The 27825-nt window shown below is 35.7% G+C and overlaps 4 protein-coding genes across 5 annotated transcripts in view; 2 read left to right on the top strand and 2 right to left on the bottom strand.

The window, feature by feature from the left end:
* LOC149968665 (uncharacterized) overlaps positions 1 to 27825 on the bottom strand; it is a 384171-nt gene that overhangs the window by 273466 nt on the left and 82880 nt on the right. The window lies entirely within an intron of this gene.
* LOC149968672 (uncharacterized) overlaps positions 1 to 27825 on the top strand; it is a 43322-nt gene that overhangs the window by 9639 nt on the left and 5858 nt on the right. The window contains exon 1 of one of the 2 annotated variants that reach the window (XM_090154961.1): positions 4411 to 4440. The exons of the other annotated variant lie outside the window; for it this stretch is intronic. The gene's annotated coding sequence lies outside the window, so the exon portion shown is untranslated. Of the gene's footprint in view, positions 1 to 4410; positions 4441 to 27825 lie in introns of those variants that run through there. 2 annotated transcript variants of the gene reach the window in all.
* Positions 18356 to 23407, bottom strand: LOC149968673 (uncharacterized). Its single transcript, XM_090168488.1, has 11 exons — positions 21512 to 23407; positions 20898 to 21081; positions 20672 to 20830; positions 20497 to 20610; positions 19817 to 20416; positions 19546 to 19695; positions 19309 to 19470; positions 19143 to 19244; positions 18836 to 19074; positions 18596 to 18755; positions 18356 to 18535 (listed from the first exon to the last, which is right to left on the bottom strand). Exons 1-11 carry the CDS (start codon positions 23405 to 23407, stop codon positions 18396 to 18398), a joined length of 3906 nt encoding a protein of 1301 aa, XP_090024614.1. The 3' UTR covers positions 18356 to 18395.
* The window catches only part of LOC149968674 (uncharacterized), a 140316-nt gene continuing 138519 nt past the window's right edge, over positions 26029 to 27825 (top strand). Inside the window, exon 1 of the mRNA XM_090154970.1 lies at positions 26029 to 26066. The gene's annotated coding sequence lies outside the window, so the exon portion shown is untranslated. The remainder of the gene's footprint in view (positions 26067 to 27825) is intronic.

Consider the following 27825-nt stretch of genomic DNA (forward strand, 5'->3'; position numbering starts at 1 on the left):
CCATTTTATAATTACCGTGGTACCCTTCTCCCCATAGTAGAACCACCCCAGTAAGGCCTTTCCTCCCCCTTTTAATTACCGGGTTACCCTTCCCCTTTTCCCCATGTGATAATTACCGTGGTACCCCCTCTCCCCCTTTTCTCCATTTGATAATTACCGAGGTACCCTTCTCCCCATAGTAGAACCACCCCAGTAAGGCCTTTCCTCCCCCTTTTCTCCATTTGATAATTACCGTGGTACCCTTCTCCCTTTTCCCCTTGGATAATTACCGTGGTACCCCCTCTCCGCTTTTCCCATGTGATAATTACCGTGGTACCATCTCCCATTTTTCTCCATTTGATAATTACCGTGGCACCCTTCTCCCTTTTCCCCATGTGATAATTACCGTGGTACCCCCTCTCCGCTTTTCCCATGTGATAACCAGTGCCGTAACTATCCTTTTATGCGCTACTTATAACTACAATGCATGGTCCTAAACTTGGTCTGATCTGGTCATTTTTGCGCCCATCCAGGGTCTACGCCCTGTGCCTGGGCACCACTGGCACCACTCTAGTTACGGCACTGGGGGGCGATTCTGTAAAAAATCGAATGGGAATTCGATCTCGATACCCTATACCATGTCGAGATCGACTTCGACAAATTGCATTGATTTATGCTTATTCGAAATCTCTACCGAATACCATTCGGCGACATCTCGAAGTTCGAAATGCAGTTTTCGATCAAAAATTAAATTTCGAATATTTACAGAATAAGCCCCCTGGTGATAACTTCCGTAGTACTCCCCTCCCACTTTCCAACGCGAGAATTTCCGTGGTACCTTTTTCCCCGCATAAATAACTCAAACTCGCAGTCGTAGCACACCCCCCTGTACCCCTTTAAACCCCCTATATCCAATGGCTGATGCATAAAGGCCACGGGAGGAACGTACACCGAGAGAGCCACGGAATTTCAAATCGGAACGACCCTCGAAACCCACCCCCCCCCCCCCAACTCTCCGTTTCCAAAACTCACGGCCCTTGTGAAACTACCCCACACGATTTCCCCCCTCCGAAATTCTCGGCAGAAAGAGAGAAAATTTCGGGTGTATTGGGTGTTGGGACAAACACGGTCCAACTCTCAGGGGCGACAGATTTTGATCATTTTTAGAAAACGACATTTGCTTTTAGTAATAAAGGCCAGTGAACTACCGAAACTGATCAAGGTCGCCTTCAGGACTACGGATGTCTGGATGAAAAATCCAGAAGTCCTTCTTAAGAGGTTGTACTTTTACAACAACCAGCTCAATACGAGCCGTTGGAAAGTAGTCACCTCTATTTGTGACAAGAACTTCATCCGCTGATTTTCCAGATAGATGTCACAGCCTTAAAGGAGGCAAGATTTTCTGCCTACACAGGGGTGGATATGGGGACTTTTAAAGTCCTTAAAAATCCTAACACCCCTGCGCAGCCTGAAGCTGAAATGACGGAATTTGATCTGGCAAGAGAACTGGGTGATGTCACCTTGGGCTCCATGCCGAATAATTCGGACATAACGGTGCTGGATAACACCTCCACCGGTAAAGGAGGGTCAGCCTAACTCGGAGGGGTATTTACGCTCTTCCTCTTTCATAATACCAATCTAGGGGCACTGCCACCATAAAAATCTTCTCCTCGTCAGCTTATGGAGAAAACGAATTAGCGCCAGCCTCTGGTAATTTTCCATATGATGACTGGTCCCTAGGGTTGTTCCAAATTCATTTTTAAATTTTATGTTAACGCATACATTTATATTTTGTCCTTTAACATTGAGAAATGGTTTTGCTAAAAATAAGAACTAAAAGATGATATTTAGGGATGCGACATGATGGATTATGCGTTATATAAATACACGGTTTTGTGCAATGAAAAATTAATATTTAATTAATTAATTATTCGCTTGAAATGAAACTTAAAAGTGCATTGGTACAGTGGTACTTATTATTTGCTTTTTATAATAACCCAAATTACGTAATACATATAAGGGAAACTGAAATAGTGAAGGGATAATTTGATATTTTTATTTAGTAAATTTCAAACTAAACGGTTAATGTTTTGTCTTGTTCTGGTAGTTAATGGTTTAACGTGGCTTATAGCTTCTAAGAGTTACTTTTCTAGCTACTACTTGAATCAGTTTCTGCATTTCGGATTCATTTTTGTGATTGAATTGTTAAAATCGGCCATCAGTGCAACGGAGCGCAGCGTCGTATACTACTTTCAATAAGATAACAATGTTTTTGCCCTCCTGGTATTTCTCAGAGTCATTCCACGCACTCGGATCAGAGTGCAAGAAATCTACGTCGATACGAAGCGAACGCATGGCACAAATTGACGCTGAGCTCACTAAGTTATGCAGGGCTTTCTTTTCCAGTCCATCACACTCTTTCAGTTCGGATCCTAGATATCACAGATGGTTAGAAATGTTACTGCAGGCAGCCTCTGATACAGCCTTATTTACAGTTTCGTACTGTTTTATTTCTTTGAATTAGGAAAGATCATTGTAGGCAGCATCGCTTGCTATTGGAAATGAAATCCACTTCTTCACTAACATAGAGAGTACCCGAGGTGTTTATTGCCGATTTTGTTCAAAGTCGGGCGTAATGTAGACCTATATGAGATAAGAAATGCGTCAAAAAGAGACGTGGCACTATCTATTCGATTTGCCATGGCAACCGAAAATGTTTTTCACCACTTAAAACAAAAATAAGAGCTTTTCCTTATTTTACCCAAAAATTGTTACAATTTTACCCTAAAAATATTCCAATAGGCCTTTCTATAAAGTAACATTGGCCTTCCTGTTTTGATGTAGCAGGCTCGTCACTCGTGACGTAGAAATAACGTTTCACTACGATAGCCAATTAAAATTTGACGAGGCGCCCTTTTTATAATGATCTAGTCTTTAAATCTGAACTGAACTCCTACGTATATCGTGACGAAAGCGACACATTAATACAAGTTTGGCAAGCGTAGTGACTTTATAGAAAGGCTTATTTACCGAAACTTGATGAAATTTACTGAAATGTGGTCCAAATTAACTATTTTGTGATTTTAAAATTTTTTGTAGGTCAAACCGAGAAAATTCTACGCTTCATTTAAATGGAAATTTTTTTAGTTTTAAGTGGCCAAAACCATTTTCGGTTGCCATGGCAAATCGAATGGGTAGTGCAACGTCTCCTTTTGGGAAATTTCTGATCTCATATAGGTGGACATTACGCCCGACGTTTAACAAAATCGGCAATAAACACCTCGGGTACTCTCCTTGTAAGATCAGGCTAGCGAACAAGTAAAATTCGGCTAAATTCCTTTCTTCTCTTTTGGTTAACTTGAATTCGTCTCGGAAGAGGTAGATTTTAAAACAATAAATGACGTTTACCATACATTTGGCCAAGTGGTATGCCCCGGTAAGTTTGAAATTATACGTCTTGTTTGGAGGTAACACTCCCAAAATTAAGAGACTCAGTTCCATGATCTCTCTGTAACCATCCCTAGGAATATAAGTGGTTGAAATGGTATCTTTTTCAGCCATCTTCATTTGACGACAACAACGCCGATCCTTTAGAAAAATCTTATCCCCCTCAATTTTAATTATATTTTCTGAATTTTGGTGAGCAACATCAAAAAAGTAGTTTGATTTTTACTATGAAAGATTTTTCTTTAGACCTCTGGGCTTCTGAAGCTCTCCCTTAATTTTTCTTTAGTAGGTTATATTCTTTAATCAGAGATTTCATTTTTAAAATGATGTTTGGCTGGAAGGCTGTTTCAATACGAGTTTTGCTCCAAATAGCCATCATTTCTTCTGTAGTGGATTTCAGACTTTCACGGACAGTTTCCTTAAGTATTTTGTGATGGTGGAAAAAGTCATTAATATTTCCCGGGTCCCGGACGTGGGTAAAACATTTGTAGGCAAACTTGATTCTGGCTGACCATTTAACCAGATATTGGTTTGTTGTCTTGTGAATGTTGATCGTTTTGAAGCACTTGCTCCACGATCACGTGTAGCGGCTGTAGCCATCAGAATACTGTTAATTTGAAAACTATGATATGTGTCAATATTTATTAAATTATAATTAAATAGTTTACAGATTAACTGTTTTCCCGCTTATTATAGTTGGAACGTGGAGTACGTTTAAATTATTTTTTACGATTCTTCTATAACGGCTACTGCAGAAATTGTTACGCCATTCGACAGGCCGTTTGAAATGTATAAACCATGTAAATTTGAAAGCGATGACATGTGTTAAGGTTTAGTAAATTACCTTTATATAACAATAACGGAAATACTTTATTACTGTTGTTTCTCGTTTTTTGTTTAATTCGTCGCGTACCCGACTGCATCTATTACAAATATTTTACGAGACATTCCCGATTCTGGTAGATTGACTCGAGGACGGTCAACAGTTCGAGGCTTTGTTTGTCTGTTATTAAGGTAAGTTTTATATTGTAAATTTATCTTGTTATTTTATCGAATAGGCGTTTTATGATTAGCACGGCTTATATATTGTTTTAGTGTCGAGTGTTAAGTATGGTCTTTAAGTTGGTTTCGTACGAATCGTATCTGAAATTTTAGAGATTTTGGGCCTTGGCGAACGGAGGCACTTATCTGGAACGGGACCTACTAAGATCTAAAAAGCATACCATGCATACCAGTTAGCCAAGGTAAGAGCGAACTTGGCCAGCTTATACATATCGTTTTAACTTCATTTTCGCGCAATGTTTAGAATGTTTATCCATTTTAACGACATTTTTATTCAGTTTAAATTACTCTAAATGTTGAAATTAAATTTACTCAATTTAAACGACATTTAATTGTTTTCCTTCATTTCCGACTTTTTTCAATGGGCATACCTGCGCTTAGATGGGGTCGTCACTTCAAATATGAACTTTAAATTATAAATTAATAATCTGATTTAAATAAATCGACTGATTTGATATTTAAATCAAACCATAAAATGCCAACTTTAAGGGGCGCATTGGCGGGGTTTTTGAAATTTTATAAACGTCACGAAAACTTAAATATTCAGATATTCGCGCTCCGTTTGCTTCCAAGCCCAGAACTAAGACAAAGCGGTATCGGATGATGACGGCTCCTAACAGGGGCGTGCCGATGTTTTTACGAGAGCAGACATGGGCAAAATCACGAGTGATTGCTAAGGATTTGAGTGAGAGTGGTGGAAAAAAATTATAGACTACTCCCGCTCAAGAGTGAGCGTGGCAAAAAAACATTTTTAGTCCACTCTCGCTGAAGAGTGAGAGTGGCGAAATAAATTCTATTACACTCCCGCTCAAGAGTGAGAGTGGCGAAAACGATTCAAGTTCACTATACCGCTCAAGAGCGGGAGTGGCGTAAATATTCTAGTCCGGGAATAACTTCCGCAATAGAGCGAGAGTGATAAAAACATTTTCTGCTATTATCACTCTCGGTGAAAGAGTTAAATAAATCAAGGCCATCACTTTCACTATTTTTCTGGGCGGGAAATTTGAAATTTCTGGCGCTTAATTCGAATTTTGTATAAAAACTTATACTTTAAAGGAAAGGCACTATGGTCTAGTTTAAGATTTAGTTACCTTTTTAGCCATGGTGATACGATTCAGTAGACCAATTGTTTTAAGTCATGACTTAAATTAGTTATTTTAAGGTTTGTTGGCCGATTTTCTCATTCATTGTGAAATTACTACTCGTAATTGAGTGTTACTGTTACACTATTGAAGAACTGGCTGACATTCATTTTACGTATGGAATATCGGATGGTAATGCAGATGCTGCTTAACGAATTTACCGTGAAAGGTATCCAAACAGTGTATACCGAACCCACGAGCTTTCGTAAATGCTCATCGTCGATTATGTGAAACAGGCGCAACAGATGTAAGATTTGGACTAAACCCACTAGACTTTTTCCGGTGGAGATGGATGAAAGATCTTGTCTACGTAACTCCACTCGAATCAGAGTTAGATTCATCGGCAAGAATGCAAGCCGCTGCGGAACACATTCGTACCACACCTAGAGTGTTCCTTTGTCTAAGAGTTGGAGGACGACATTTTGAGCATTTGCTTTAAAGAAATAAAATTGCATTTCTGATCCAAAATGAGGGAACTCACGTTCGAATTCTCTATGGTACCATCGACCCCAAAGATAATGATCTTGGGTTTTGCTAAAACAGGGTGGCTAGTCCTGACTGTTTTTGTTAATTTTTTTGATTTAACAATGGCGGCCTGCAGTTTGGTGGCATCCTCCGTCGTAGAGCAGCGGACCACCAAACCAGTACGTCCTGGTGTAATATACTGGACAGCGATTTTATGCTTCCAAGGCACAATTTCGGTGAATAATGACTTTTTCAAGTCAGCAGTAGATGTTTTTGTATCCGTAGATTTCACTAGGATTACATGGCCATATGGCAGCAAATGGGGCTGAGACCCCTTGGGCTTCTCAGCAATATTGGAGGAGTAGTGCCAATGGGGCCCGTGGGAGGGGCCCCTTTACGTTGTGCAACTTCGGCATAACGAGGTTGTTTCGTCAACAATTTTCCACAAAGGACTCTTATATTGTATGTATATGCAAGAACGTATATATGTTTAAGAACGTTGAACAAAAGGCATCGTTTGGGCCATGATTTAATCGGTTACAGAATAACTCCGCCCTAAAATCCGCGTGCAGCGCGCGCTTGAACTAGAAACGGTTTTAACCTTTAGCACCCGCAGCACGCGGTTTTTGGGGCGGAGTTATTCTGTAACCGATTAAATCATGGCACCAGGCGCCAATTTGATCGTTCAACGTTCTTATACATATATACGTTCTTGGTATATGTGTATACATGGTGTTAACTAAAGGACAATAACTCCAAATGTATTTTAGGTATATTCCCATTTGATCGAAATCCCATTCGACCGAATTCAATTAGTTTCCAAAATATAGCCCAAAAGGCGGATTTGGTTCATTGGGACTTTTTTTTGTTTTTTACTTCTGCCATGGGGTTCCACAATGTCACTTGGAGGTAGTTATAGGCTAGGTTAGGTTAGGTTAGGTTAGGTGCAAAATTGGGCTGTAAACCGCACAATTGGGGTATTTTCGATCGATTGGGACTCAATGTTAAATCGTTTTCGAATGAATGTGATTTCGGTCGAATGGGCCGAAAGCAAAGGTATATTCCCAGTTGATCGAAATCCCATTCGACCGAATTCAATAGCACTTGGGAAAGTTGGCGAATATTCGTTTTTCTTGATCAAATAGTCGAATATTCGAAAAGATAGGAAAAAAGTATTTGGTATTTTCAAATAGTTTGCAAACTGGTCGAATACGAATAACCGCGGGTCTTTTTCTAATTTGTTGAGTTTCAAGGCCATCAGAGGCGAACGCTGTGAGATTTCCGAACGAGTGCTTATTTCTGTCACCTCTCTTTAGGGCACAGCGGTCAGCGGCAAGGACCATATAAAGAGTAACTTGTACGTCCATTATTCATACCGTGTGTATTAAAACTTCTTAGCGAAAGGTAGAAGCAGTTGCAGTTTATTCTAGCGCCTATTATCTAGATTATTCGCGTGTTCTTGGTTATGGGATTTTCTAGAATAGCAAAGTAAAACTAAAACGTAAACTAAGTTCAAAACAAAACTAATAACTGGGAGAAAGGTTGAAGTAAGAAACCTTTTGGATTTTTCGGTTTTTATTTTTTGAGTTCACTAAATTATTGGTTTAAAATTATTATAAATTAAATTAAATATTATTTTTTTAATTGTAATAAAAGATCTGCTCCTTCGTGTTTTACATATATTTAAAAACTCGGGATTTTAACGAAGTGTTTGCGAAGCATGAAAAATATAACAGATCCTTTGATTTTAATTGTAATTCGTAGTTATTAAAAAATAAAAGTCGCTAGCTGACTTGGACCTGGGGTAGTTAAACTTTAAAAATGTATATTTTAAATTTTGTTTGTAAAAGTTTTCTTTGAAAAAGTTCAGTATTATAGTCTAAATGTATTAAATAAAATAAAATATAAATTATACATTTGGTTTAGTATTTTACTATTGCAAGTAAAATGAACAGTGATTTCAATTACTCTTTTATTTTTTTTTCGAAACTCGTAGGTTAAACAACTTTACGTGTCAGGTTGCAAACTGGTTTGACAAGACAGCCTTTCTGTAAGTTGTATAGCTTTTTAAGAAAATCAGAATTGATAACTTTGCAACAAATTATCTTCCAAGAAATTGGTTTCTAATATTTTTGATATCGTGACTTTGAACCAATTTTCATAAATCTGCAGTGTTTGTTTTTGCATTATCCGAGGGGCTGATCACTCCGCGTAATCGGTGTACAGAGCCGTACACTCTGTTTGAAAAGTCTTCGACAGGTGAAATTTTTGCCCTCTTTTTAATTCTGCTAGAAAACTATAATAGATAGCTCGATGAAACCAAATGCAACTTTTATTTATTTTCCAATATCTTTCGTTATTTATCGGTTTCGTCCGCCAAAAATTAATAGTTTGGCGGGAACCGTCAAAACTCATTTTTGACAACTTTTTAAATATTGGTCCTACGGCACTGACTCGCGCGTTTTTGAATTCACAATGGCCAGTTCATATTTAGAAAGTGGAAAAATTATCCCTCTACAACCAACGGTTGAGAAGTTATCGCGTTTCCAAATTGTCGTCGAAGTTGCGTTATTTATAATCGCTTGATGCATTTTAGGTGTTTTCTAGTTTCGAGGAAAGTTTGGAAACGCTATAACTTCTCAACCGTTGGTTGTAGAGGGATAATTTTTCCACTTTCTAAATATGAATCAACCATTGTGAATTCAAAAACGCGCGAGTCAGTGCCGTAGAACCAATATTTAAAAAGTTGTCAAAAATGAGTTTTGACGGTTCCCGCCAAACTATTAATTTTTGGCGGACGAAACCAATAAATAACGAAAGATATTGGAAAATAAATAATAGTTGCATTTGGTTTCATTGAGCTATCTATTATAGTTTTCTAGCAGAATTAAAAAGAGGGCAAAAATTTCAGCTGTCGAAGACTTTTCAAACAGTGTACCTTTGACTGTACTAATGGGATTTCGCGTAATCTTTGAAGTCCTGCCTTTGGCAGTGCTAATCTTAGCGTAATCCGGTGTACAGACTTTCTAGGAGTGGTAAGCCCCTCGGCATTATCTGCCACCATTCGAATAACTTTGAACCGGCTTTCTTCAACAGCTTTTATAACTTCGAGCATTATTTTATAAAGCTGGTCAGCTTGGAGATTGGCCGTAAAAAATATGCTTTAGGTAATTTAAACTTGGTGGAAATGCCTTGGAAAACAAAGCATAATAAATGCGTGGCTAGTTGGCTTGTATTACCTTCAGTTTTAGAGAGCTTTGTTTCACCAAAGAGTGTGTCAAGTGTTTGGTCATATTGCAGTTTTTACTTAATTTTCATCTCATCTAAAATCCACGAGCCAAGTTTTTCATAATCATTGCTCAATTTGGCTGCTTCTACTTTAAGTCTTTCTTTTACCAATGAAGTGACGTGTTCTTTCCCAGATGCATGTCCGATATACCTTTTCAACGTCACTCGGTGAGGTTGAAAAGTTTGAGATGGCACAGTACACTTTACCATTTTATTGCCTAAACATAATTATTGAAAATTAATACTATTTGAATCTAAAAATTTGTTAAAATAAAAATGAAATCAACATTTGTTACCAACTCCCAAATTTGTTATAATAATAAATTTACATATTTACTTCAAATGGATTACTTGTATTTTAATAATTTCATTTTAAATATATAAAATTTTAAATATATATGCCAATATACACCAACCTTTAAATAAAAATTCTAGAATCAGCAGCAAACTTTCATCTGTACACATCCTTCAACAAACTAACTTCCGCTCCTTTTCGTAGTTTGCTGCTACGTCATCACAGCAGCTAAACAAAAACGGAGCGAATTTTTCTCAAAGGCTATAGTGGAGAGCGCTCCTGGTAACACCTCTTCGCATATTGAACAACCCCGAAAATAATTAATAAAAAAACGGGTGCACCAGCCTCTATTAATAACGTAGGCATTGCCAAAAACAAACTTCCCGTATATCATGCGCAGCATTGCGCACCAATGAGAAACCGTAATTTCGTGGCTTCAAAAACTTTTATTTTCTCGGCGTTTTTGATTAAATTATAAATCGTGAAAAGACGGGCGTATGAAGTGAAACACGCTGATTTTAAATCCGTTTACGGAATTAAAATACGACAAGTGGTTCAGGTTACAGCTCGAACCCATAACGATACCAGAACCTGAGCCGCCGAGAACTTCATTAATTTGCAAATTAATTGCATTAACAACACTTGACACTATTGTAGTTCATTTTATCTCGTAAGCCTTGGTTGTTCAAACCGGTTTGTTTACTAAAATAATGGCCGTCGGTTTATCAGCATAATCGGCATTTGAGATATAACGTAGGGTACGGATGACGCAATATCTGTGAAAAAAAAACCGTTAGGGAAGAAATAGAGCATACTTATGAGCAATTATGTTAACTATGGTAATATCTAGGATCATTTTTGTACATCGGTCTTGTACCCTTGGTTGAAATTTCGATATATTTATTGTAATCAAAAACGCGGCTTTCGGGTGGAAAATCAATTGTGGTGGCCATTACGGTTATGTAGATTTTTTTTAATCCTCTGATGTAAGAAGAAAAGGATAAAAAAGCTAAATCCTATACCAATTGGAATGAATTATAAAACTGACTGACTTATTCGCGTATTTGATCACTGGCAATGCGGTCCTTCTGTGTTCCTTTAAACTAAATATACATGCAGCGTCGCTCACGAGATGGCGACGGTCAAAAATGACACCATTTTAAAAAGTATGCGCTAACCCAGGGGCCTTGGTATTATCCTAGATGACCTTGGAAATTGCGTATGAGTTTAAAATTTATTCACCCTTGAAACTATATTATCCTCTCAAATACCTTTCTTCGTAACTGCAGTTTAATTTAATTTGAATTTAAAATGAGAATATTAACCAATTCGCATACGCTCTCTTGTGATATTTGAATTTGAATTGAAAACTAAGATACACGAACCCTCTTCTTCTAAATATTTGATCCCCGACCTTGAAATGCAAAGGTACAACGGATAAATATGTCACACACAATACCCCGATGTATGAAATAAATTTGAAATTTAAATTTGAACAATCTTCAATCATCTTGTACATTAACTTAAATAACGTTTTATAATAAACCAAGATAAATTTTGTCGAAAATGAGTGTTTTTTCATTAAAACATTAAAATCATAATGTCAATCATCCTGTCATTAAGCATTAACAGCCAAAGAGTAATTTTAACTCAAAAAAGAGCCATGACCACGCTTTATTATTCACATTGTTCATTATTTACGAACAATATTTCAATTACCCTGTACATTAAATTAACGATTAAAATTAATCGGACCGACAGTTTAACTAAAAAGCCGAAAAATAATTAAAAGAGGCCGAAACTTAATTTGGCCGAAAGAAAAACAATTTCGAATACCACAAATTAAATTAAAATATCCACCCTTCAGTAAAATGCAGCTTGTAATTTCGAAACATTCACCAGATGCAGTTAGCAAACGACGCATCTCATACTCGTGAGTTAGTGTAAATAATAATAATAAATAATAATCAGCTAGGCTAATACCCAAGGCACCACCTAAGGTCTAAGTCATCGAGCGACTTTTGAAGCCGGTTTACAACGCGTAGGAGGGTGGTGGCAAGCCCTGCCAACAGCTCCCTACACTAGCTATTACCGTTAACCTCAACAAGAAGAGCTCGGGGGAAAACCCCTTAAACCAGTGAGGAGAAAACTTGCAAACTCAACGCAGAAGGAGTTGTTCCGAGTTTTCACCCAGTACCACAAGCTGGGATCGAACCCGGCTCCTCTGCTGCGAGGCGAAAGTGCTAACCACTCCGCCACCCCTACAACTCCTAATTATAATCTTCATTATTTACCTGAATGTTAATCACACTACTCTAAAGAAAATGTATGACATAATTCACCCCGAACCTATTGTTAAAAATACCTCCAAATAAAATAAATATGTATACGCTTTCGTTAACTTGGTTAAAATATTTTTATTTACATAATCAGAATGTTTAATAGATTTTTTTAAAAACATGCATCAATTTTAAAGTACCGGTATTAATATAAATCGTTAAATACAGTAAATCATATATGCTGGTCGTTTTTTTTGTATCCAAATTTGGCTCATGATAAAGCTACACACTCTTTTTTCGTGTCATGCAAAACTAACTGCCCAAATTTATTATTATTTAGAGTAATATACAAAAACAAGAAAAGCAATTGGATAAAATAAATAGCAAACCAGGGATAGGACCTGTATAATTAGACTTTCATATCTATATGGCACTATTTTATTATGAAAATGTACCATCCGTCGAGATATTGAAGGACGAAACTCTTCCAGATTGAATGTTACCACTGTAGGTAACAAGCTCATTGAAATCTGGGGGACTCGATTACAGGACATGCATCAGATTTATAGCCCGGTATACTGGTTAGATTTAAACCACACCACCGCAGGTCCATCATCATAATGCCCTACGCTAGCGTCCGAAAGCCCGGACAGGTCACAAAACCAGCACGGGTAGCAGAACCCTACTACCGATGGTCGCACCCTCGACGCAAGCCACTCAACCCAGCAGAAGGTGCAGCAATGGGTCGACCAGCCCCCACTTCGCACACAGCAGTGGAAATAAGAGCGGATGCTCTGGCTACTCCGGCCGACACCCTACCCAGGAAGGTAGAGAGCCGCGCCCTTTGGAAAGAGCTCCTAAAGGGGATTTACGGGCACACAGCGGTCCACATAACCCGGCACAGCTGGTACCGGAGATCCCGGCGGAACTCTAAAAGGCCGGGAGATGGGTCCGCCGTGCCCTCATACGGAGGCCCGCAGCCCCACAGCAGGCTACTCAATCCGCCGAGACGGCCAGTTTGCCCGGCCCCTCTCCGTTAGCCCGGGCCGAAGCCCAGTTACCAGACCACACCGGACCGAAGTCGGAGGTTGGAGATAGGACCATTTGGACGGAGCTAACATCTCCCAGTGCGCCACCGCCCGTGATGGGTTACAAGAGTCGGACCCCGACTCCCCGGTAAAGCCACCAGTTATTGCACACTCCGACCCCTTGTGGGCCGGGACTTGATTACTGCAAATTTTTTTATCTCGATGTTAATTAAACCTGATTTTAATATCGTTTTATGCTGGAAAATTATTTAAGTTTTTAGTCATTCCGCCTGATACGTCACATGATCCTATAAGAAACCAAATTTTGGTTAAAATAGTGTTTTATTGCCTACGGATGTAATCAGTGGCGTACAGATGGGGTCGGATTGGTGGGAGAGTAGCTGATTTACCAAGTCTACCCAGAATTTTTCCTATCCACAAACTAGACCCCATTTTACCAACTATCCAAAACTTTGAGGGTTGAGCCTCCCCTATCCCCCCTAAGGGACTTCCCTTGAAATAATTATTATAATATAATTACTTATTTTAAGGCGTTTATAATTATTAAATGCCTTCAATATGTTTTTCCAATTATAATATGTTAACTCTACCCACAAAGTTGAAATGTCTGTTTTCAGCGATTTATATATTATATGGAGAGATGACCCTAAAAAGAGTTAATAATAAAGATGGCGTCAATGGTCACTGCTGGTTAGTCCTTGCGGAAAAAGTGGATATAGAACCTGGTGAAGGTACTATTTGTCATTTTTGAACGCTATACAAAGTGACGTGTAGGAAGTGTCGCGTTCGTACAAGGGCTTGCTAACCAAACGTTCCAATTACGATATCAACTAAATCTTCGCCATAGAAATGCCACATTTAATTTTTCGGATATAATTTGCTTTCACTACAACTAAATTGTTTTTACAGACAATCCTTAAGGTATTTGTTTCTATTGAATATAAAATAGATGTTTTCTGGATAATAATATGATGTAAAAACTCTGGCATAATCTCGTGTTTAAAATAGATATTTGCGTTTTTTTAATAGTATTTGGATTAAGTTTTTCTTACAAATGACCTAATTGCCTTTACGGCATTATTTACTTTTTTAAGGAACAGTCAACTGACGGATTTGGTATTTGTATGCCCACTCTTTATCAATTGTTAATTTATGATTTGTATACGGTCAGTTGAGGTTTTTCTTTAGTAGTGCTTACACTGTTAATGTAGTGTTAGCAACTGTTCAATAACACAAATTTTCTCAATTGGTTTTTACAGATACTTGTTTGTCGTTTGTCAAACTAAAACAGAACCATTTGCTTAACATCCTTTTAGTATCATAAAAAATCAACCAAGTTTAGCTAATTATTTCCCGTTTAAATAGTTTTTATTTATATTTATGTACACACAATTTATGAAACACTATGAATTACTTTTTCTAATGACTTGTAAAAAGCTCCTATTTATTGGAAGCCTTTTTAATTAAAATGGTAAATAATAATGGCCTAAAATACGAAATAAAAATCATGATATTAGCCTCTTAAACTGGAATTAGTACAGAAAATAAAGTTTCCAAATATCTACAAGCTCGTATCCTGTAACAGATAAACACGCTATTGCATGTTTATAAATTTTAGTATATTTATTTTTTGATTTTAAATTTTAAATATTCCATCGCTAAATTCACCCGCTCAGTCATAATCCAAACCATTTCACCTTCAATTTTTACTGGGTAAAGTTTATCTGTAAGCTAGCAAAACCGTATAAACGCTACGGGAAAGTAGACCAAAGGACTAACGTATAGGTGTATTGCAGCTACCCAATGCATTCTGACCCAGTGGTCTACTTTTCTCGAGCTTTTTGGATATCTTGACACAGGTGGTCTTTAGGCGTTGCGGGGACCCATTGAACACTTCGACATAAGAACTGAGGATGGCTTAATCTTTCGCGTGCTAACTAATGTACTTGCCACAATAAGGTAGAAGTATTTAGCAAATAAATTATTCCTAGTAAATGTGTTCTTCCGAAATGTGTGAAACTTACATTGTTCAATTCTAAATGTGAGCGAGAGTTAATCGGTTGAAAACTCTAAAATAAATTTTATTATACATATTATTTTTAGCGTTTGCATTTTGAACATTTACATGTTTCACAATTCGTACATAAATATTAAAATTTTGAACTATGCGTACTTCGTCAACAATATTTTAGATTTATATTTACACTAAATACCAATATGAAGGTGAAAAGGGAGAACTCGTTCGAAAGAAAAGGCGAACGTACATCCTCTGCCGAAAATCAGAGGCTACGTGTTTAATTTCAACAATACCGTTTACTACTTAAAGTCTTAGAAATAATGACCAGTTTCAATCGGGCTTATCACGAACTGGCGCCAAGGCTTAGGCTCTGCTATGGTATTAAGAACTTGATAGCAAAATGTTTTCTTCATCTTTATCTTGCTCCATTATAATAGATTTTTCACTCTAATAGCATACCGTTAAAACAGTGTGAATGTAATGGTTTGAATGATAGCAAGCTTAAGGTTCGAAGAAGAAACACACCACGTTTTCGATAGTGGTGAAAACTCGCGTTTGAAAGTGCCCTACTTTTACCGTAAAGAAAATAAGATTATAAAACAGCAGCCTTCAGTATAGGCACTGCTAAAAATCCGCCAATCAACGATTAAAAAAACAGCGTTTTTAGCATTCCAAAAGGTTAATTAACTACTAAAAATACCTCAACTTACCGTTTATAAAACATCAATTAACACTTTATAAAGAGTGGGCATAATAATACAAAATCTGTCAGTCGACTGTTCCTTAAAAAAAAAGTAAATAATGCCGTAAAGGCGATTAGGTCATAAGATTATGCTAAATTTTCTACATCATATTATTAACCCGAAAACAGATATTTTATATTCATTAGAAACCAATACCTTAGGGATTGTATGTAAAAAACAATTTAGTTGCAGCGAAAATCAATTACCCTCGCAAAAGGTGGTATTTCTATGGCGCACAATTAAGTTGAGTTAGAAGAAACCACCTATGGACTGTGAGAAGGATGATAAAATACGCGAAAAAGTAGATAAGTCCATAATTAAAAGGGATAATATAGCTAAAACCAAAACAAATTTGAAGAAAATTAAAAACTTACTAATAACTCGTACCGATAGGTCTTCGAGCAACGCGAAACTCGGATCAAATAGATCTTCGAGTAATAAACTAAATGATATGCTAATTTAAGTTTCTTTATTGCGTGCTGAAGTAACCATTAACATGCAAAAGGATAACTATTATTGCCTATGACCTGGAATATTTGAAATCATTTAGTTGGACATTTTCTGCATATAAGAGAAGTCGGCCAGGTCCCTTGGCTGAAACGAAATTGACCGGTAGTGACCAGATTAATAGCTGATGTTGTTTAATAGCTTCTTAATCTAATCAGTTAACCAAAATTAAGTTCACCTTTCCTATATTTTAAGCTTCTTAAAAGTATTTTTGGTTACAAAATAGATTGGGTTAATTAATGAAATAATTTTGAATAATTGAAATTGAAATAACTAGCCAACTTACAGGCCTAGTGAGAACGGGGACGAAACGCAAGTCAGTATAGAAATCGGACGCGCCGTTTGATTCAAATTTCATTTAAAAACTTTTAGTCAAGAATGTAGTCAAGCTATACATAAAAGAGAGCGCATATCTTCACTTTATAATATTATTTAAATTGTACTTTTGGAAGAAAAAATATATAACTCCTTAGCTGCGTAATTTCTTTCGATTAATAACTCAACCAATAAACTGCCTGTTTACATTGAGGTCATGTTTATTTGTATGGCGAAGGAATCTCGCATTACTATAGTGTAATACATTGCGCTCATTCCGTCCACCGGGTGAGCTACTGACCCAGTCGCGTCAAAGAAAAAAATGTATCTCCTACAATTTTCTCTAAAAATTCGAATTGAAGATTCGTTTCATAGGTAAATTTCGCAGGGATCGAGCGCAACATGTTGCGCGTAAGACTTTAATTGTCGTTTTTACGCATCAAAGATAAACTAATGGGCAGTTGTTGGTGTAAGTGCTATGTTTCGCGCAAAGCTTCGTATCTGGTCTGCCTCAAAACGCTAGCATCGCCAACGGAACAACTCAAATTTCCTTTGGCTTTATCTTCGGGTGGAGTTTTCGCATTTAGTTTCCAAAACACCTGTTTGGGTTTTAATGAAAGGTTATCTACAAACGAAAGCTTCACATCTCGTCTCTCTTCATCCCGTAACTGTGGAGCAGCCATAGTGCCAGCTTCGTGTGTAGGATTTTGCCAAGTCTCGAGCGTACATTGAAAACCCGCGAATATTTTGAGTCGACATTTTACCCCACATTCATTCTTTCGAGAACAATTCATGTTTATGGTGGCGAGTAATGATCCGGAAGGGTAATCCGGGGCGTAATTATCACGAAAATACATAGAGCAAATTGAATTGAATTTCTTAACAAGCGTTCTTACTTCCCGTTTGTAAAAATCTGGGTTCAATTTATCGCCCGGTTTTTTCTCTTTATTTATTTTACGCCAAAGATCATTGGTAATCGAAAACTCCCGAATTTGAGGTAAATCTACGTCCAACTCGCTTTGGGTATACTCATTACGCTGAAGTATGCTACAGTATGTTTCATCTGAGAGCGCCGACGAACTTCCCGAAAACGAATGGTTAGAACCGGACTCAAAAAACGCTGAAATATCAGATTGGCAATCTTTGGATGGTGAATCAGAAGGGCTACTACTAATCGTTGGCTTTAAAGTCGAAATTGATTTAGATTGGAACCTATTGTTAGAATAAGGTGCATTGTCAGAAATTGACTCTGGAAAATATGGAACATCGTCCTTTTTCGAGACATCGGCTCTCTCGTAAACCCTAGTAGCACAAAACCACTGGCCCAACTGCGTTGGAAAAGCAGTTGGCCTATACAGTTGGGAAACCAGTGATTTTACCGTCAAAATGTCCGACCTGGCCGCCAGCAGGTAAATTAGTGGGGTACATGCTGTTGGCCAATCGTTGGCCAACTCTAAAACGGAAAGGATATACAGTCGAAATACAGTTGGCTTTCTGAAAGAGATTACGAAAAACGACTGTTATTTAACATCTATAATAAAGATGGCCAACTTATGGTTCCTAGTTGGCCAACTCTAAAACGGAAAGGGATATTTAGTCAAAATACAGTCGGTTTTCCGACAGATTACAAATGTTAAATAAGTCATTTTCAGTAATAAAGTTGACCAAATTACGATTTCTGGGTAGGAATTCTAAAGAATTCAGTTTTTCTCTACATGATTTAATTATGCTTAACAATATACTAATTTAAATGAAAAGAAATTTGAATAAATCCAATCAATTTTATTTGAAGATCAATCCAAATAGTCTATATGTCATCAAATACATTTGATATTTTGCTTCTCTTTTCTCGGCCTCCTTCTCGATCTGGAGCATATTTTACCCAATTTTGAATAACTTTAATTATTTCAAAATCTTTGCTATTTCGGAGATTTTGTTGGACGGCTCCTACAAACAAGACATTTATTTAGAAATTAAAAAAATGCAATTCAAAACTTTAATTCTCACCTACAACCACATCATTTAGCTTTAGACTTTTAAACGAGAATTTTCCATTGACACCTTGCCAATTAAATTTCAATATAAGTGTGTGGGCTAACACTTTGCGTAAGATCCTTCTGCAGCAATCAGCTAGGTTGCTCCCACCATATGAAGAAAATTTCTTTACCTAAAAAGTTAATTGAAATTTGTCATACAATCATATTTTTTGGCATTCGAGTTATGGAAAGTAATTTGATATATACTTACTGCAAGTTTCCTTAATTCTGGTGTCTGCAAAATATTTTCTAATTTTTGAAGATCGTCTACATTGTTTATAGGGATTTCTGGAAATCCCTCTATTTCAATCTCGTTATTTTGAGCACAACCTAATTTGTCCAATACAAAATTCATTTTGGAATTCAATTCGCTTATGCTAGTTTTCAAATCTCCAAGAATAAACAGCACGCTCTTTTGAAATTGCAGATTGCCCTTTTCATCACCTCTAACTACCGAAAATAAAAAAATATAATTTTACTATATGCAAATCGAACAGTATTTTTAATTTCATCCTTACCAGAAATAGATGGAAATCTTAATTGTTCATCTCTAACATCACACCGACGAATATTGAAATTATTTTCTAAACCAATTTCTGAATAAATTCTTTCATCTTGATCTACATAAGAGAAATTGCCAGTAACCACTTAAAAAGTTGCCTAAATGGTCATTTTGAATATTACCTTCTCTGACTGTAGAATTTCCAAAATTAGCGGAGTTCTCAATTATGGAAGTAGGAACTTCATTTTCTGAATTTTGAGAAGCGTTGAAAGAAGAGGTCCACAATGAAGTGGTATTGTTTGAGCGACACAAACTGTTTTCTATCGGCCTACGTAAATTTTGTTCTGTAAAAAAATAATTTGTAATTAGTAACTTTATTACAATTTTCGCAATACCTTTTAAAAGGTGTTAAAAATTACCTTGTCTGTATTTATATTGTCGATCCTTGGCGTTGTCAAAAATATAAGTTGAATCTGGAGTTTTGTGGTTTTGAAACATATCGGAACTTCTCGAGTCCTTACTCCTACGGGGACTGAAACTCTTTTCTGAACAATCACGAGCATTTTTATCTATTAAATATATAGTAAAATTAAATATACCAAAGATATTTATCATGTTTATCAAATTATATTTTAAATTTGGGTGAAGAATTTCCTATGTTCAAATATATAGAGCTGCAAACTGGATTACTTTGGCTTGTAGTATTCTGGGATATTTGTCCATTAGATGTAGTGTTCACCCTTTTAGTATTTGGATTTAGAGGTTTAGTGATTTTTTCGGTCTGAGCTTGAACAAATTCTTTCCTCGATATTCCTTGGAAAGAATAGTTTTTGACACTGGCATGAGAAGTGTTGGATAACTTATCAGCGTTGCTTGACTTTGCAGCATTCTTTAACTTTGCGTTATTTGATTTTGCAGGGTTTTTCAACTTTGTCTTGTTTGATTTTGAAGCGTTGTTCAACTTTGAATTATTTGGCTTTGCAGTGACGTCGAATGATTTTGCAGCGCTGAATGACTTTTCATTTGCTATATTGCGACAGCTCATTGAATTTGATAGTGGGAGAGAATCTTCATCAAACGAATCAGGAGTGTAACTAGTCAAATGGTCTTGGTTTAAATTTCCCGCAACACTAGTTGAATGTTCTAATTCTGAATTTGACTGGTTTATTTCATCCTCTTTTTGAGAAATTAGTTTCTCAAGAAACGTTTGCATAGAGTTAGAAGAAATAGATTCCTCCCGTTCAAGTTGAGAAGGTTTATTAACGTCCTCCGGTAGTACCGCTATGCCAGCTAAAAGGAAATTTCAAAACAAACCAAATAAATTTATTATTATAAATTTCTATTATACGGTTTCAAAATAAAATAATTACAATTAATAGCTGGAGCCAGTGGTGCTTTTGGTAGCTCCAACAACTTTCTTTTAGAGGCCTCCGAAGATTTTCTTGGCACTTTTAAGACTGATCCATCGTCATTGTTGAAAGTTTCTTTAAGAATATTTTTAATGAAATAATTATAATAACTCGTGGTACGTAAGTAAGATTATACCTGCTTCAGACAAAGAACTTTCACTATCATATACTCTTTTTGAGGAAAAAACCTTCTTTTTGCAATGCCTTTTTCCACGCCCTAATAATTCAGTCTCACTGCCTAAATCCGACGTTTGTTCAGCTTTATTTAGCAGTTGCCTACAGCCTTGATATGTTTCTATTTTGATGAAACAAAAATTAAGACAATCTGGAAAATTACAAAAGCCAAGAAAACTATATTTTACTCGATTTTCTTAAAATTTTTCCTTGGTGAAGTAACCAGTCTTTTTCAGGAACTGCGTCTTCCAAAATAAGTTTTTTTGGATTTAAATTTGGTGGTGGGTAAAAACATAATGTTTCTGTTTTGCACCATGAATATGGTACTGCTTCTACAGTTTCATCTGCTGTGAAACTAAATATTACATACATCTAAGAAATAGAAAAGAAAAGCAAATAACATTTTTTATATACATAACTGAACTTCAAACTTTAAGTCTACTATATATAGATCTAATTATAGTCATTAGTAATTTTTTTTAAAAAGGGTACGGTTAATTCTTGTAATGGATAAAAACCTTTTGTTTTAAAAACACTGCGTTAAACACTAAGTCGATTAACAATAATGTAATAATGGAACAACAGATACCAATGATTCTGTTTTGTTAGGAAACAGAAAACATTTACGTTCCACTACTGATAGTGAAAAAACCTTAAATGGTTTTGACACCCTTGCTTTAAAAATTCCAAGTTCAGATGATCGTAAAGGATATTTAAAAACATCAGAGACATATTTACATAAATTTCCTACTACATTAATTGATTTATCTTCTGCTACATAAATACTTTTGACAATAATTACATCTCCAGTACTTAATCGAAAGCAATTATCAGGAGTTGAAATTGAAACTATAAAATCAGAAGTAATAACTTTTTTAAAAGACTTTGCATTGTGTGGGATATATATACTACGATCTTTGAAAGGTTTCTTAAGAATAGTGTCTCGGTAGGGTTTCTTTATTTCTAAGTAAGAGCTTTCATCCACCCGCTTTATAAGTTGTTGTAGGGGCTTACTCGGTGAACGTAATTTTTTTTTTAATATTTGTAAATGGTTTTCAAATGGGAAAGCACTAAATTGATCAAGAGGGCCAAAGTTTTCAACGTCTTGCTTTAAGTGAGTCAGTGCATGCACATTAAGAGAAATAAACTCTTTTCCATAAAAATCTGGCGCCAAGGATACAAACATATTTAATAGCTCACCAGCATAGTCTAAATGGGATTTAACTAAAATTGGTGATGCAAATATATATATTGCACAATGTAGCAATGTGAAATGTTGCAAAACGTCACTAGCAATAATACCCTTGCAAAAAATTGGTCCTGTATACAACAAAAACTGTCTCAGTTCAGTTGCTTTCCATCGATCTATATGTTGTAAGGACCTTGGTTTCCTAGCAAATTCACTAGGAACATATCGACGACAAGATTCTAATTTATCAGAGAGTTCCTTAGTAACGTGTCTACTTAACCGAACTACATGCTTGCCTTTCTTTACCCAATAATGTAACATACGCCTAACAACACCGAGGCAAACTAAGTGCATATAGTCGAGAGGGAATTGTTTTACTATATCTATATTTAAACGTTCAAGAGGGCTACCATTTCCGGCTAAGTGATGTTCTTCATTGTCTCTAGAACGAAATGAAATATTACTCCGTAAAGTTACAGCTCCATATTGTGGATCATGTACAAACACAGTCCGTCTTGCATAATAAAATCCCCTAATAGTACATTTGTCACACGACCAATACCCTGTATGTCCTTTAGTGTGTTTCAAGTGAGCTTTGGCGGGTGTATCTACAATTATTGGGCCATTTAAATTGCAATTTATGACTCGTTCATTATATACAAACCCATTTTCGTTAAGCTCAGAAAGTTCATCAATGAAAGGGTCAAGATACTCATTAAGAGTCTCTGGTTTTGATTCACCAAAAAAAACACCAATTATGAATACCTTCCCTTTAAACCCATCGGGAAAAGAATAAACGGAAGCCAAAATTGGCCAGAACTGTTTCCCTGAACTTTTATATAATGGAACTCCATCAATATTTATTGCAAAAGATAGATCACCGTTATAATTAGGATTATAATCTAAAAAATCCTTAATACCTTTAGAGAAACCACAATACCAGTATTCCCCATTAGTAATATTTTTAATACCAGTTACAAGTCTTTGAGTTTTTAATAGGGTTCTTGTATCTGAAGGTAACTCATTGTGACCATACCGTTTGAGAATTCCTAATAAACTGTTAAGCTTAACTGTATCAATATTGTGTTCTAATGACCAAGTACGGAGAGCTTCAGATAGCCCCGTTACTTCCTCATCTGATGAGCTATTATTACTTGCTGTTGTACTGATTATTTCATCATACCTTTCATTATTATCTAAGCTATAAGATGAATTTTCAGAAAAATCTGAAAACATATTTTCATGATCATCATGAATTTCATCAGAATCGGATTGCAATAATCTCTGTACATTATAATTCGTGTCGCCCTCATTTCCCATGTGTAATAAGTTGTTTACGGGGATATTGATTTCTAGTTCAGACTCTTGCGTGGCTGTTACACGATCTAAGACACTATTAACGTACTCTGCCCTTTTCCTCTGTTTATGCCTTTTACTTAAGCCATTCACAATGTCTTTACTATAGGAAGTACCAATTCTATTCGACTGATCATTATTTGTCCTATCCATGATTGGAAACGTTAGTTATTTAGAACTAAAACAGTGTGATGTATGGCTAAAATTTCATTATGGTGTAAAACAATTTAAGAAATGTTAATTTCGAGACTAAAAGATTCATTTTAAATAAAGATTGAGTATAATTTCGGCAATATATAACAGAAATAAAGAAAAATTCAATACTACTTTTTATTTAAGTTGTTGGATTACACGTACAAGGCCTTAGCTAAATCAGCCACCTAAATATAAAAAAAATATTAATATTGAACTGTATAATTACCAAAAATATATAAATAATAGTAAATAATACCTTTAACTTATTAGATTTCCGTTTTCAATTAATCTTGATGTGAATATTCTTTGTATGAATCAAATTAGTTGCAAAATACTTAACCACACGAGGGTTTGGCTAGGCCTAACTATTGTCCGAAAGAATTCCGAAAGCTATGGAAATTTTTTGGACTGCCAGGTCACATATGATGGACGGTACCCTCTATGATCGCATGCACGCGGGAGCTACTTTAAATTTCCAGATGGTAGAATGATCTGCCATCTAGCTACCTCATTCCAATAAAATAATTATGGTTTTTAAATTTGTAAATTAAAAAATATTTATATCTTTTAAAATCAAAAGTTTTATCATTTTTAAAATATTTTTTTATTATAAGAATAATTTTTATTTCTTTAATTTTTGCTATTTTTAATTTAAAAAGGCCGCCGTGAGAGACATCTGTTGAAGAATCAATTCAGTCGTTTTCATTTAAATATTTTATTATGTATTTTATTTTATTTATTTAAATTAACTATAATATAAAATAGTATAATATGAATGATTTTGCATTAATTGTAACTAGTTATCACTTAAATTTGTTGTAATTACAATAACGGGAAGATGCAGTTGGCCTTTTGGTGGCCACTTGAAAAACGTCACAGTAACTAATTAAGGATATTCTTACCTCATAATCACCTATATTTTAAGTATTTTAAAAAATAATTATGAAATATATCAAACCCACATGAATTATTTAAAGTTGGGTAAGTTTTATTAAGTTTAAAATATTTTTAAAAATAGGGGTCGGCAAGTATATGGTTTTATAGTTGGGGAAAATATTGAAGCTGTTGGGCTTTGGACTTTGAATTCCACTTTGCCAACTGCGACTCTCTCCCAACTCGGCGACTATTTGCCAACTTGAAAACGGACTACTCGTGCTACTAGGGAAATACCATAACCCAATTCTGTGAAATGTGGGGATTGCTTACGGGAATCGTCGTAACATCCCCACACCGAAGAATCTGTCTTAACGTAAGCCATATAGTGGCTACTTAAGGTAACGTCCCCCTGATGGAGTACGCAACTTTTTAAATCGTACTTTAAACCGTAAAATTGCATACTCTCCGGTAATTCGCATACCGGACTGTTTTTCTCCCCATTCACTATCCTCTGAAAACTAAATACAAGAACGCGGTTCTTTGGAGCCAGAGATACGTCATGTTTTGTTCCGCACATGCAATTAGGGCAATTTCGAACTTTTCAGAGTAATTGAAAATCGTGTCTAAATTAGTGATAACGTTGTAGTTCGAAAGAAATTGTAAGAATTGTTTGTTCTGACAAAGTGAACAAACGTGAATAGCCATCAAATAATCATTGTGAAAATTCTCCCAAAATTTAACTATAATGTAGTGATAAAACTCTTTGGGGTCTTGCATTACTCTAAATTTTAGTTTGTTATCAGAGAGCTCGTCTATGTAACGAAGAATAGGTTCAACTTTACACGTGAGAAAGGCACTTACGGAACTACGTTTGATTGAATGAGTTTAAGTGGTTTTCAATACTCTGCGAGTTGGAAAATTCATCGGTTTCTAAAAGGCATTGTAAGAGGGACGAAAACCAGCAGTTTAGAAAGCCATTCTCTATACCTGGACGCAAAAGTGTACTAACGCAAAAAGGGCACTTGATGTGTGCATCGTCTTCGACGCGTGAGATGGTATTTGGACTTGTACTAAGACCTAAACATTTAAAATGAAACCATTTTTCACACCTAGTACATTGCAAATAAGGTTGATTATCAGCTGGCTGTTTACAAATGCAATGGAATTGAGGCTCTTTTGCTACTCGCGATTTTTTAGACATTCCAGTAGTGGGTTAAATAAATTCATCTCGAATATTCCCTTTTCTATCGCTTTTACTTGTTACCAGTCTAGTTTTTCTTTTAATCGATTGGTTTAATAGCGTGGAGTAGCATATAATAATATGGAAGATATCTACTTGGCCGTTAGCGAGATATAACGCGAAATTACGTAACCAATTTGTATGAAAAACAAAGATTTGTCGTATTTCTGTCAGGTTTCGTGATATTTAAATATTTGGAAAGTTTGTTTATCATTATTTTGTTAATTTCATATTTTTTTGCGTTATTCAGGCTTTGATTTAATCATTTTGTTTTTATATGAAGCTAGTTTAGTTCTTATAGCTTTTGAATAGTGAAACTGGCGCCATCTATGAAAGTTATTAAAGTTTTAGTTTCGTCTAACATTCGAATAAATGCTGTTTTGAGTCTCGTGAGTTCTACTGTATTCAAAAATATCTTTCGTGAAACCTTTTTCCGGGAGCTTTGTTCGAGGAACTTCGAGCGCGGTCAACAGTTCGAGGCTTTGTTTGTCTATTATTTAGGTAAGTTTTATATTGTTAATTTATCTTGTTATATTATCGAATAGGCGTTTTATTATTAGCACGGTTTATAAATTGCTTTAGTGTCGAGTGTTAAGTATGGTCTTTAAGTTGGTTTCGTATGAATCGTATCTGAAATTTTAGAGAATTTGGGCCTTTGCCAATGGGGCTCTGGAACGCGACCTACTAAAAAGCATACTGTGCATACCAGTTAGCCAAGATAAGAGCGAACTTGGCCAGCTTATACATATCGTTTTAACTTCATTTTCGCGCAATGTTTTGATTTTTTATCCATTTTATCGACATTTTTATTATTCATTTTTAAATAACTTAAAATGTTGAAATTAAATTAACTCAATTTAAACTTGACATTTAATTGTTTTTACTTCATTTCCTTTATGTAAGAGCATACCTGCGCTTAGAGGGGGTCGTCACTTGAAAAATCTCAAAATATTAATTTTAAAATTAAAAATAATAATCTGATTTAAATAAAAAATCGATTGATTTGATATAAAAAAAACATAAAATGCCAACTTTAAGGGCGCATTGGCGGAGTTTTGAAATTTTATATAAAAGTCACGAAAACTTAAATATTAAGATATTCGCGCTCTGTTTGCTGCCAAGCCCAGAACTCGAGACAAAGCGGTATCGAATGATGTCGGCTCCTAACAGGAGCGTGCCGATGTGTTTACGAGAGGGGGGCAAACACAATATTATAAGCCCATACCTTGTTTAAAAGGCTGCGTCCGATAAAATGACGAGAGATAGAAAACTAACATAGTCAGGTTAGTACTTTGGAAAAACGTGTTGTGAGAGTTAGAAATGATAATTGCTTTTGAGAACACACCGCGCCAATTTTCGAAAAGCTAAAAATTAATAAACTATCTGGTGTTGAAATTTTAGCGACTTTGATTTTGGTTTATAAATCCCTTTATTGTAACTTTCATAAAGAATTTAGTTTAAAAATCGCATCACGGCCCAAGACGAGATCCACTAATTTGCTCTCCATTCCTTTTGCTAAGACCACTAGAAAATTAAACTCTGTATTTGTACGAAGTGCAAACATGTTTAATCAGCTACGCTTCAATCAAGCTGACTCACTTTCTGGGTTTAAAAAACAGGCCAAGGAATATGTACTATTAAATTGAAATTATTTTCTCTTTATTTTTCGTTAAATGCATTTACCAATAATATTGTTCTATTTATAAATTGTTAAATAAGCAAATTGTAGTTCTATAGTGTAGATCACTATACAGGGTCTTTTTTTTTGCTCGGAAAAGTGTTTTTTTTCAAAAACTATTTATAGTACCGATTTCAAATTTGGAAGGTCAATTCTCTATACCGGGGGACATCAGTTTGAGAAATTTGAGCGTTTTCGGTAATGTTTTTCACCAATTTTGAAAAATTATTTTTCGACCACTAGGTGCGAGATAAAAAATTTCTATTATAAAGTTGTAGGCCGTCATCGAAAACCCTTAAAAATTGTTCACTCGACGAAAAACCACTTATTTATCAGTGAAAATTCGAGCTTGAAAAATTTACAAGTTGGTGAAGCCAAATTACGATTGTTTGAAACGATAATTGAAAAGGGAACAAGTCTAATACAAACGTAGTAGAGTTTTCACACTTGAAAAAATGTACACGTTTGGTTTTTAAATGCAGATATTTTATTCACATAAATTTTTACAAAACATTTTCAATAATATCACCATTGGCTGCAACACAGGTTTGTGCGCGGACAATTAAGTTCTCAAACGCTTTC

Source organism: Leiobunum rupestre, chromosome 1, assembly GCF_980474605.1.
Source record: "Leiobunum rupestre chromosome 1, qqLeiRupe1.1.hap1, whole genome shotgun sequence".
Taxonomy (NCBI): domain Eukaryota; kingdom Metazoa; phylum Arthropoda; class Arachnida; order Opiliones; family Sclerosomatidae; genus Leiobunum; species Leiobunum rupestre.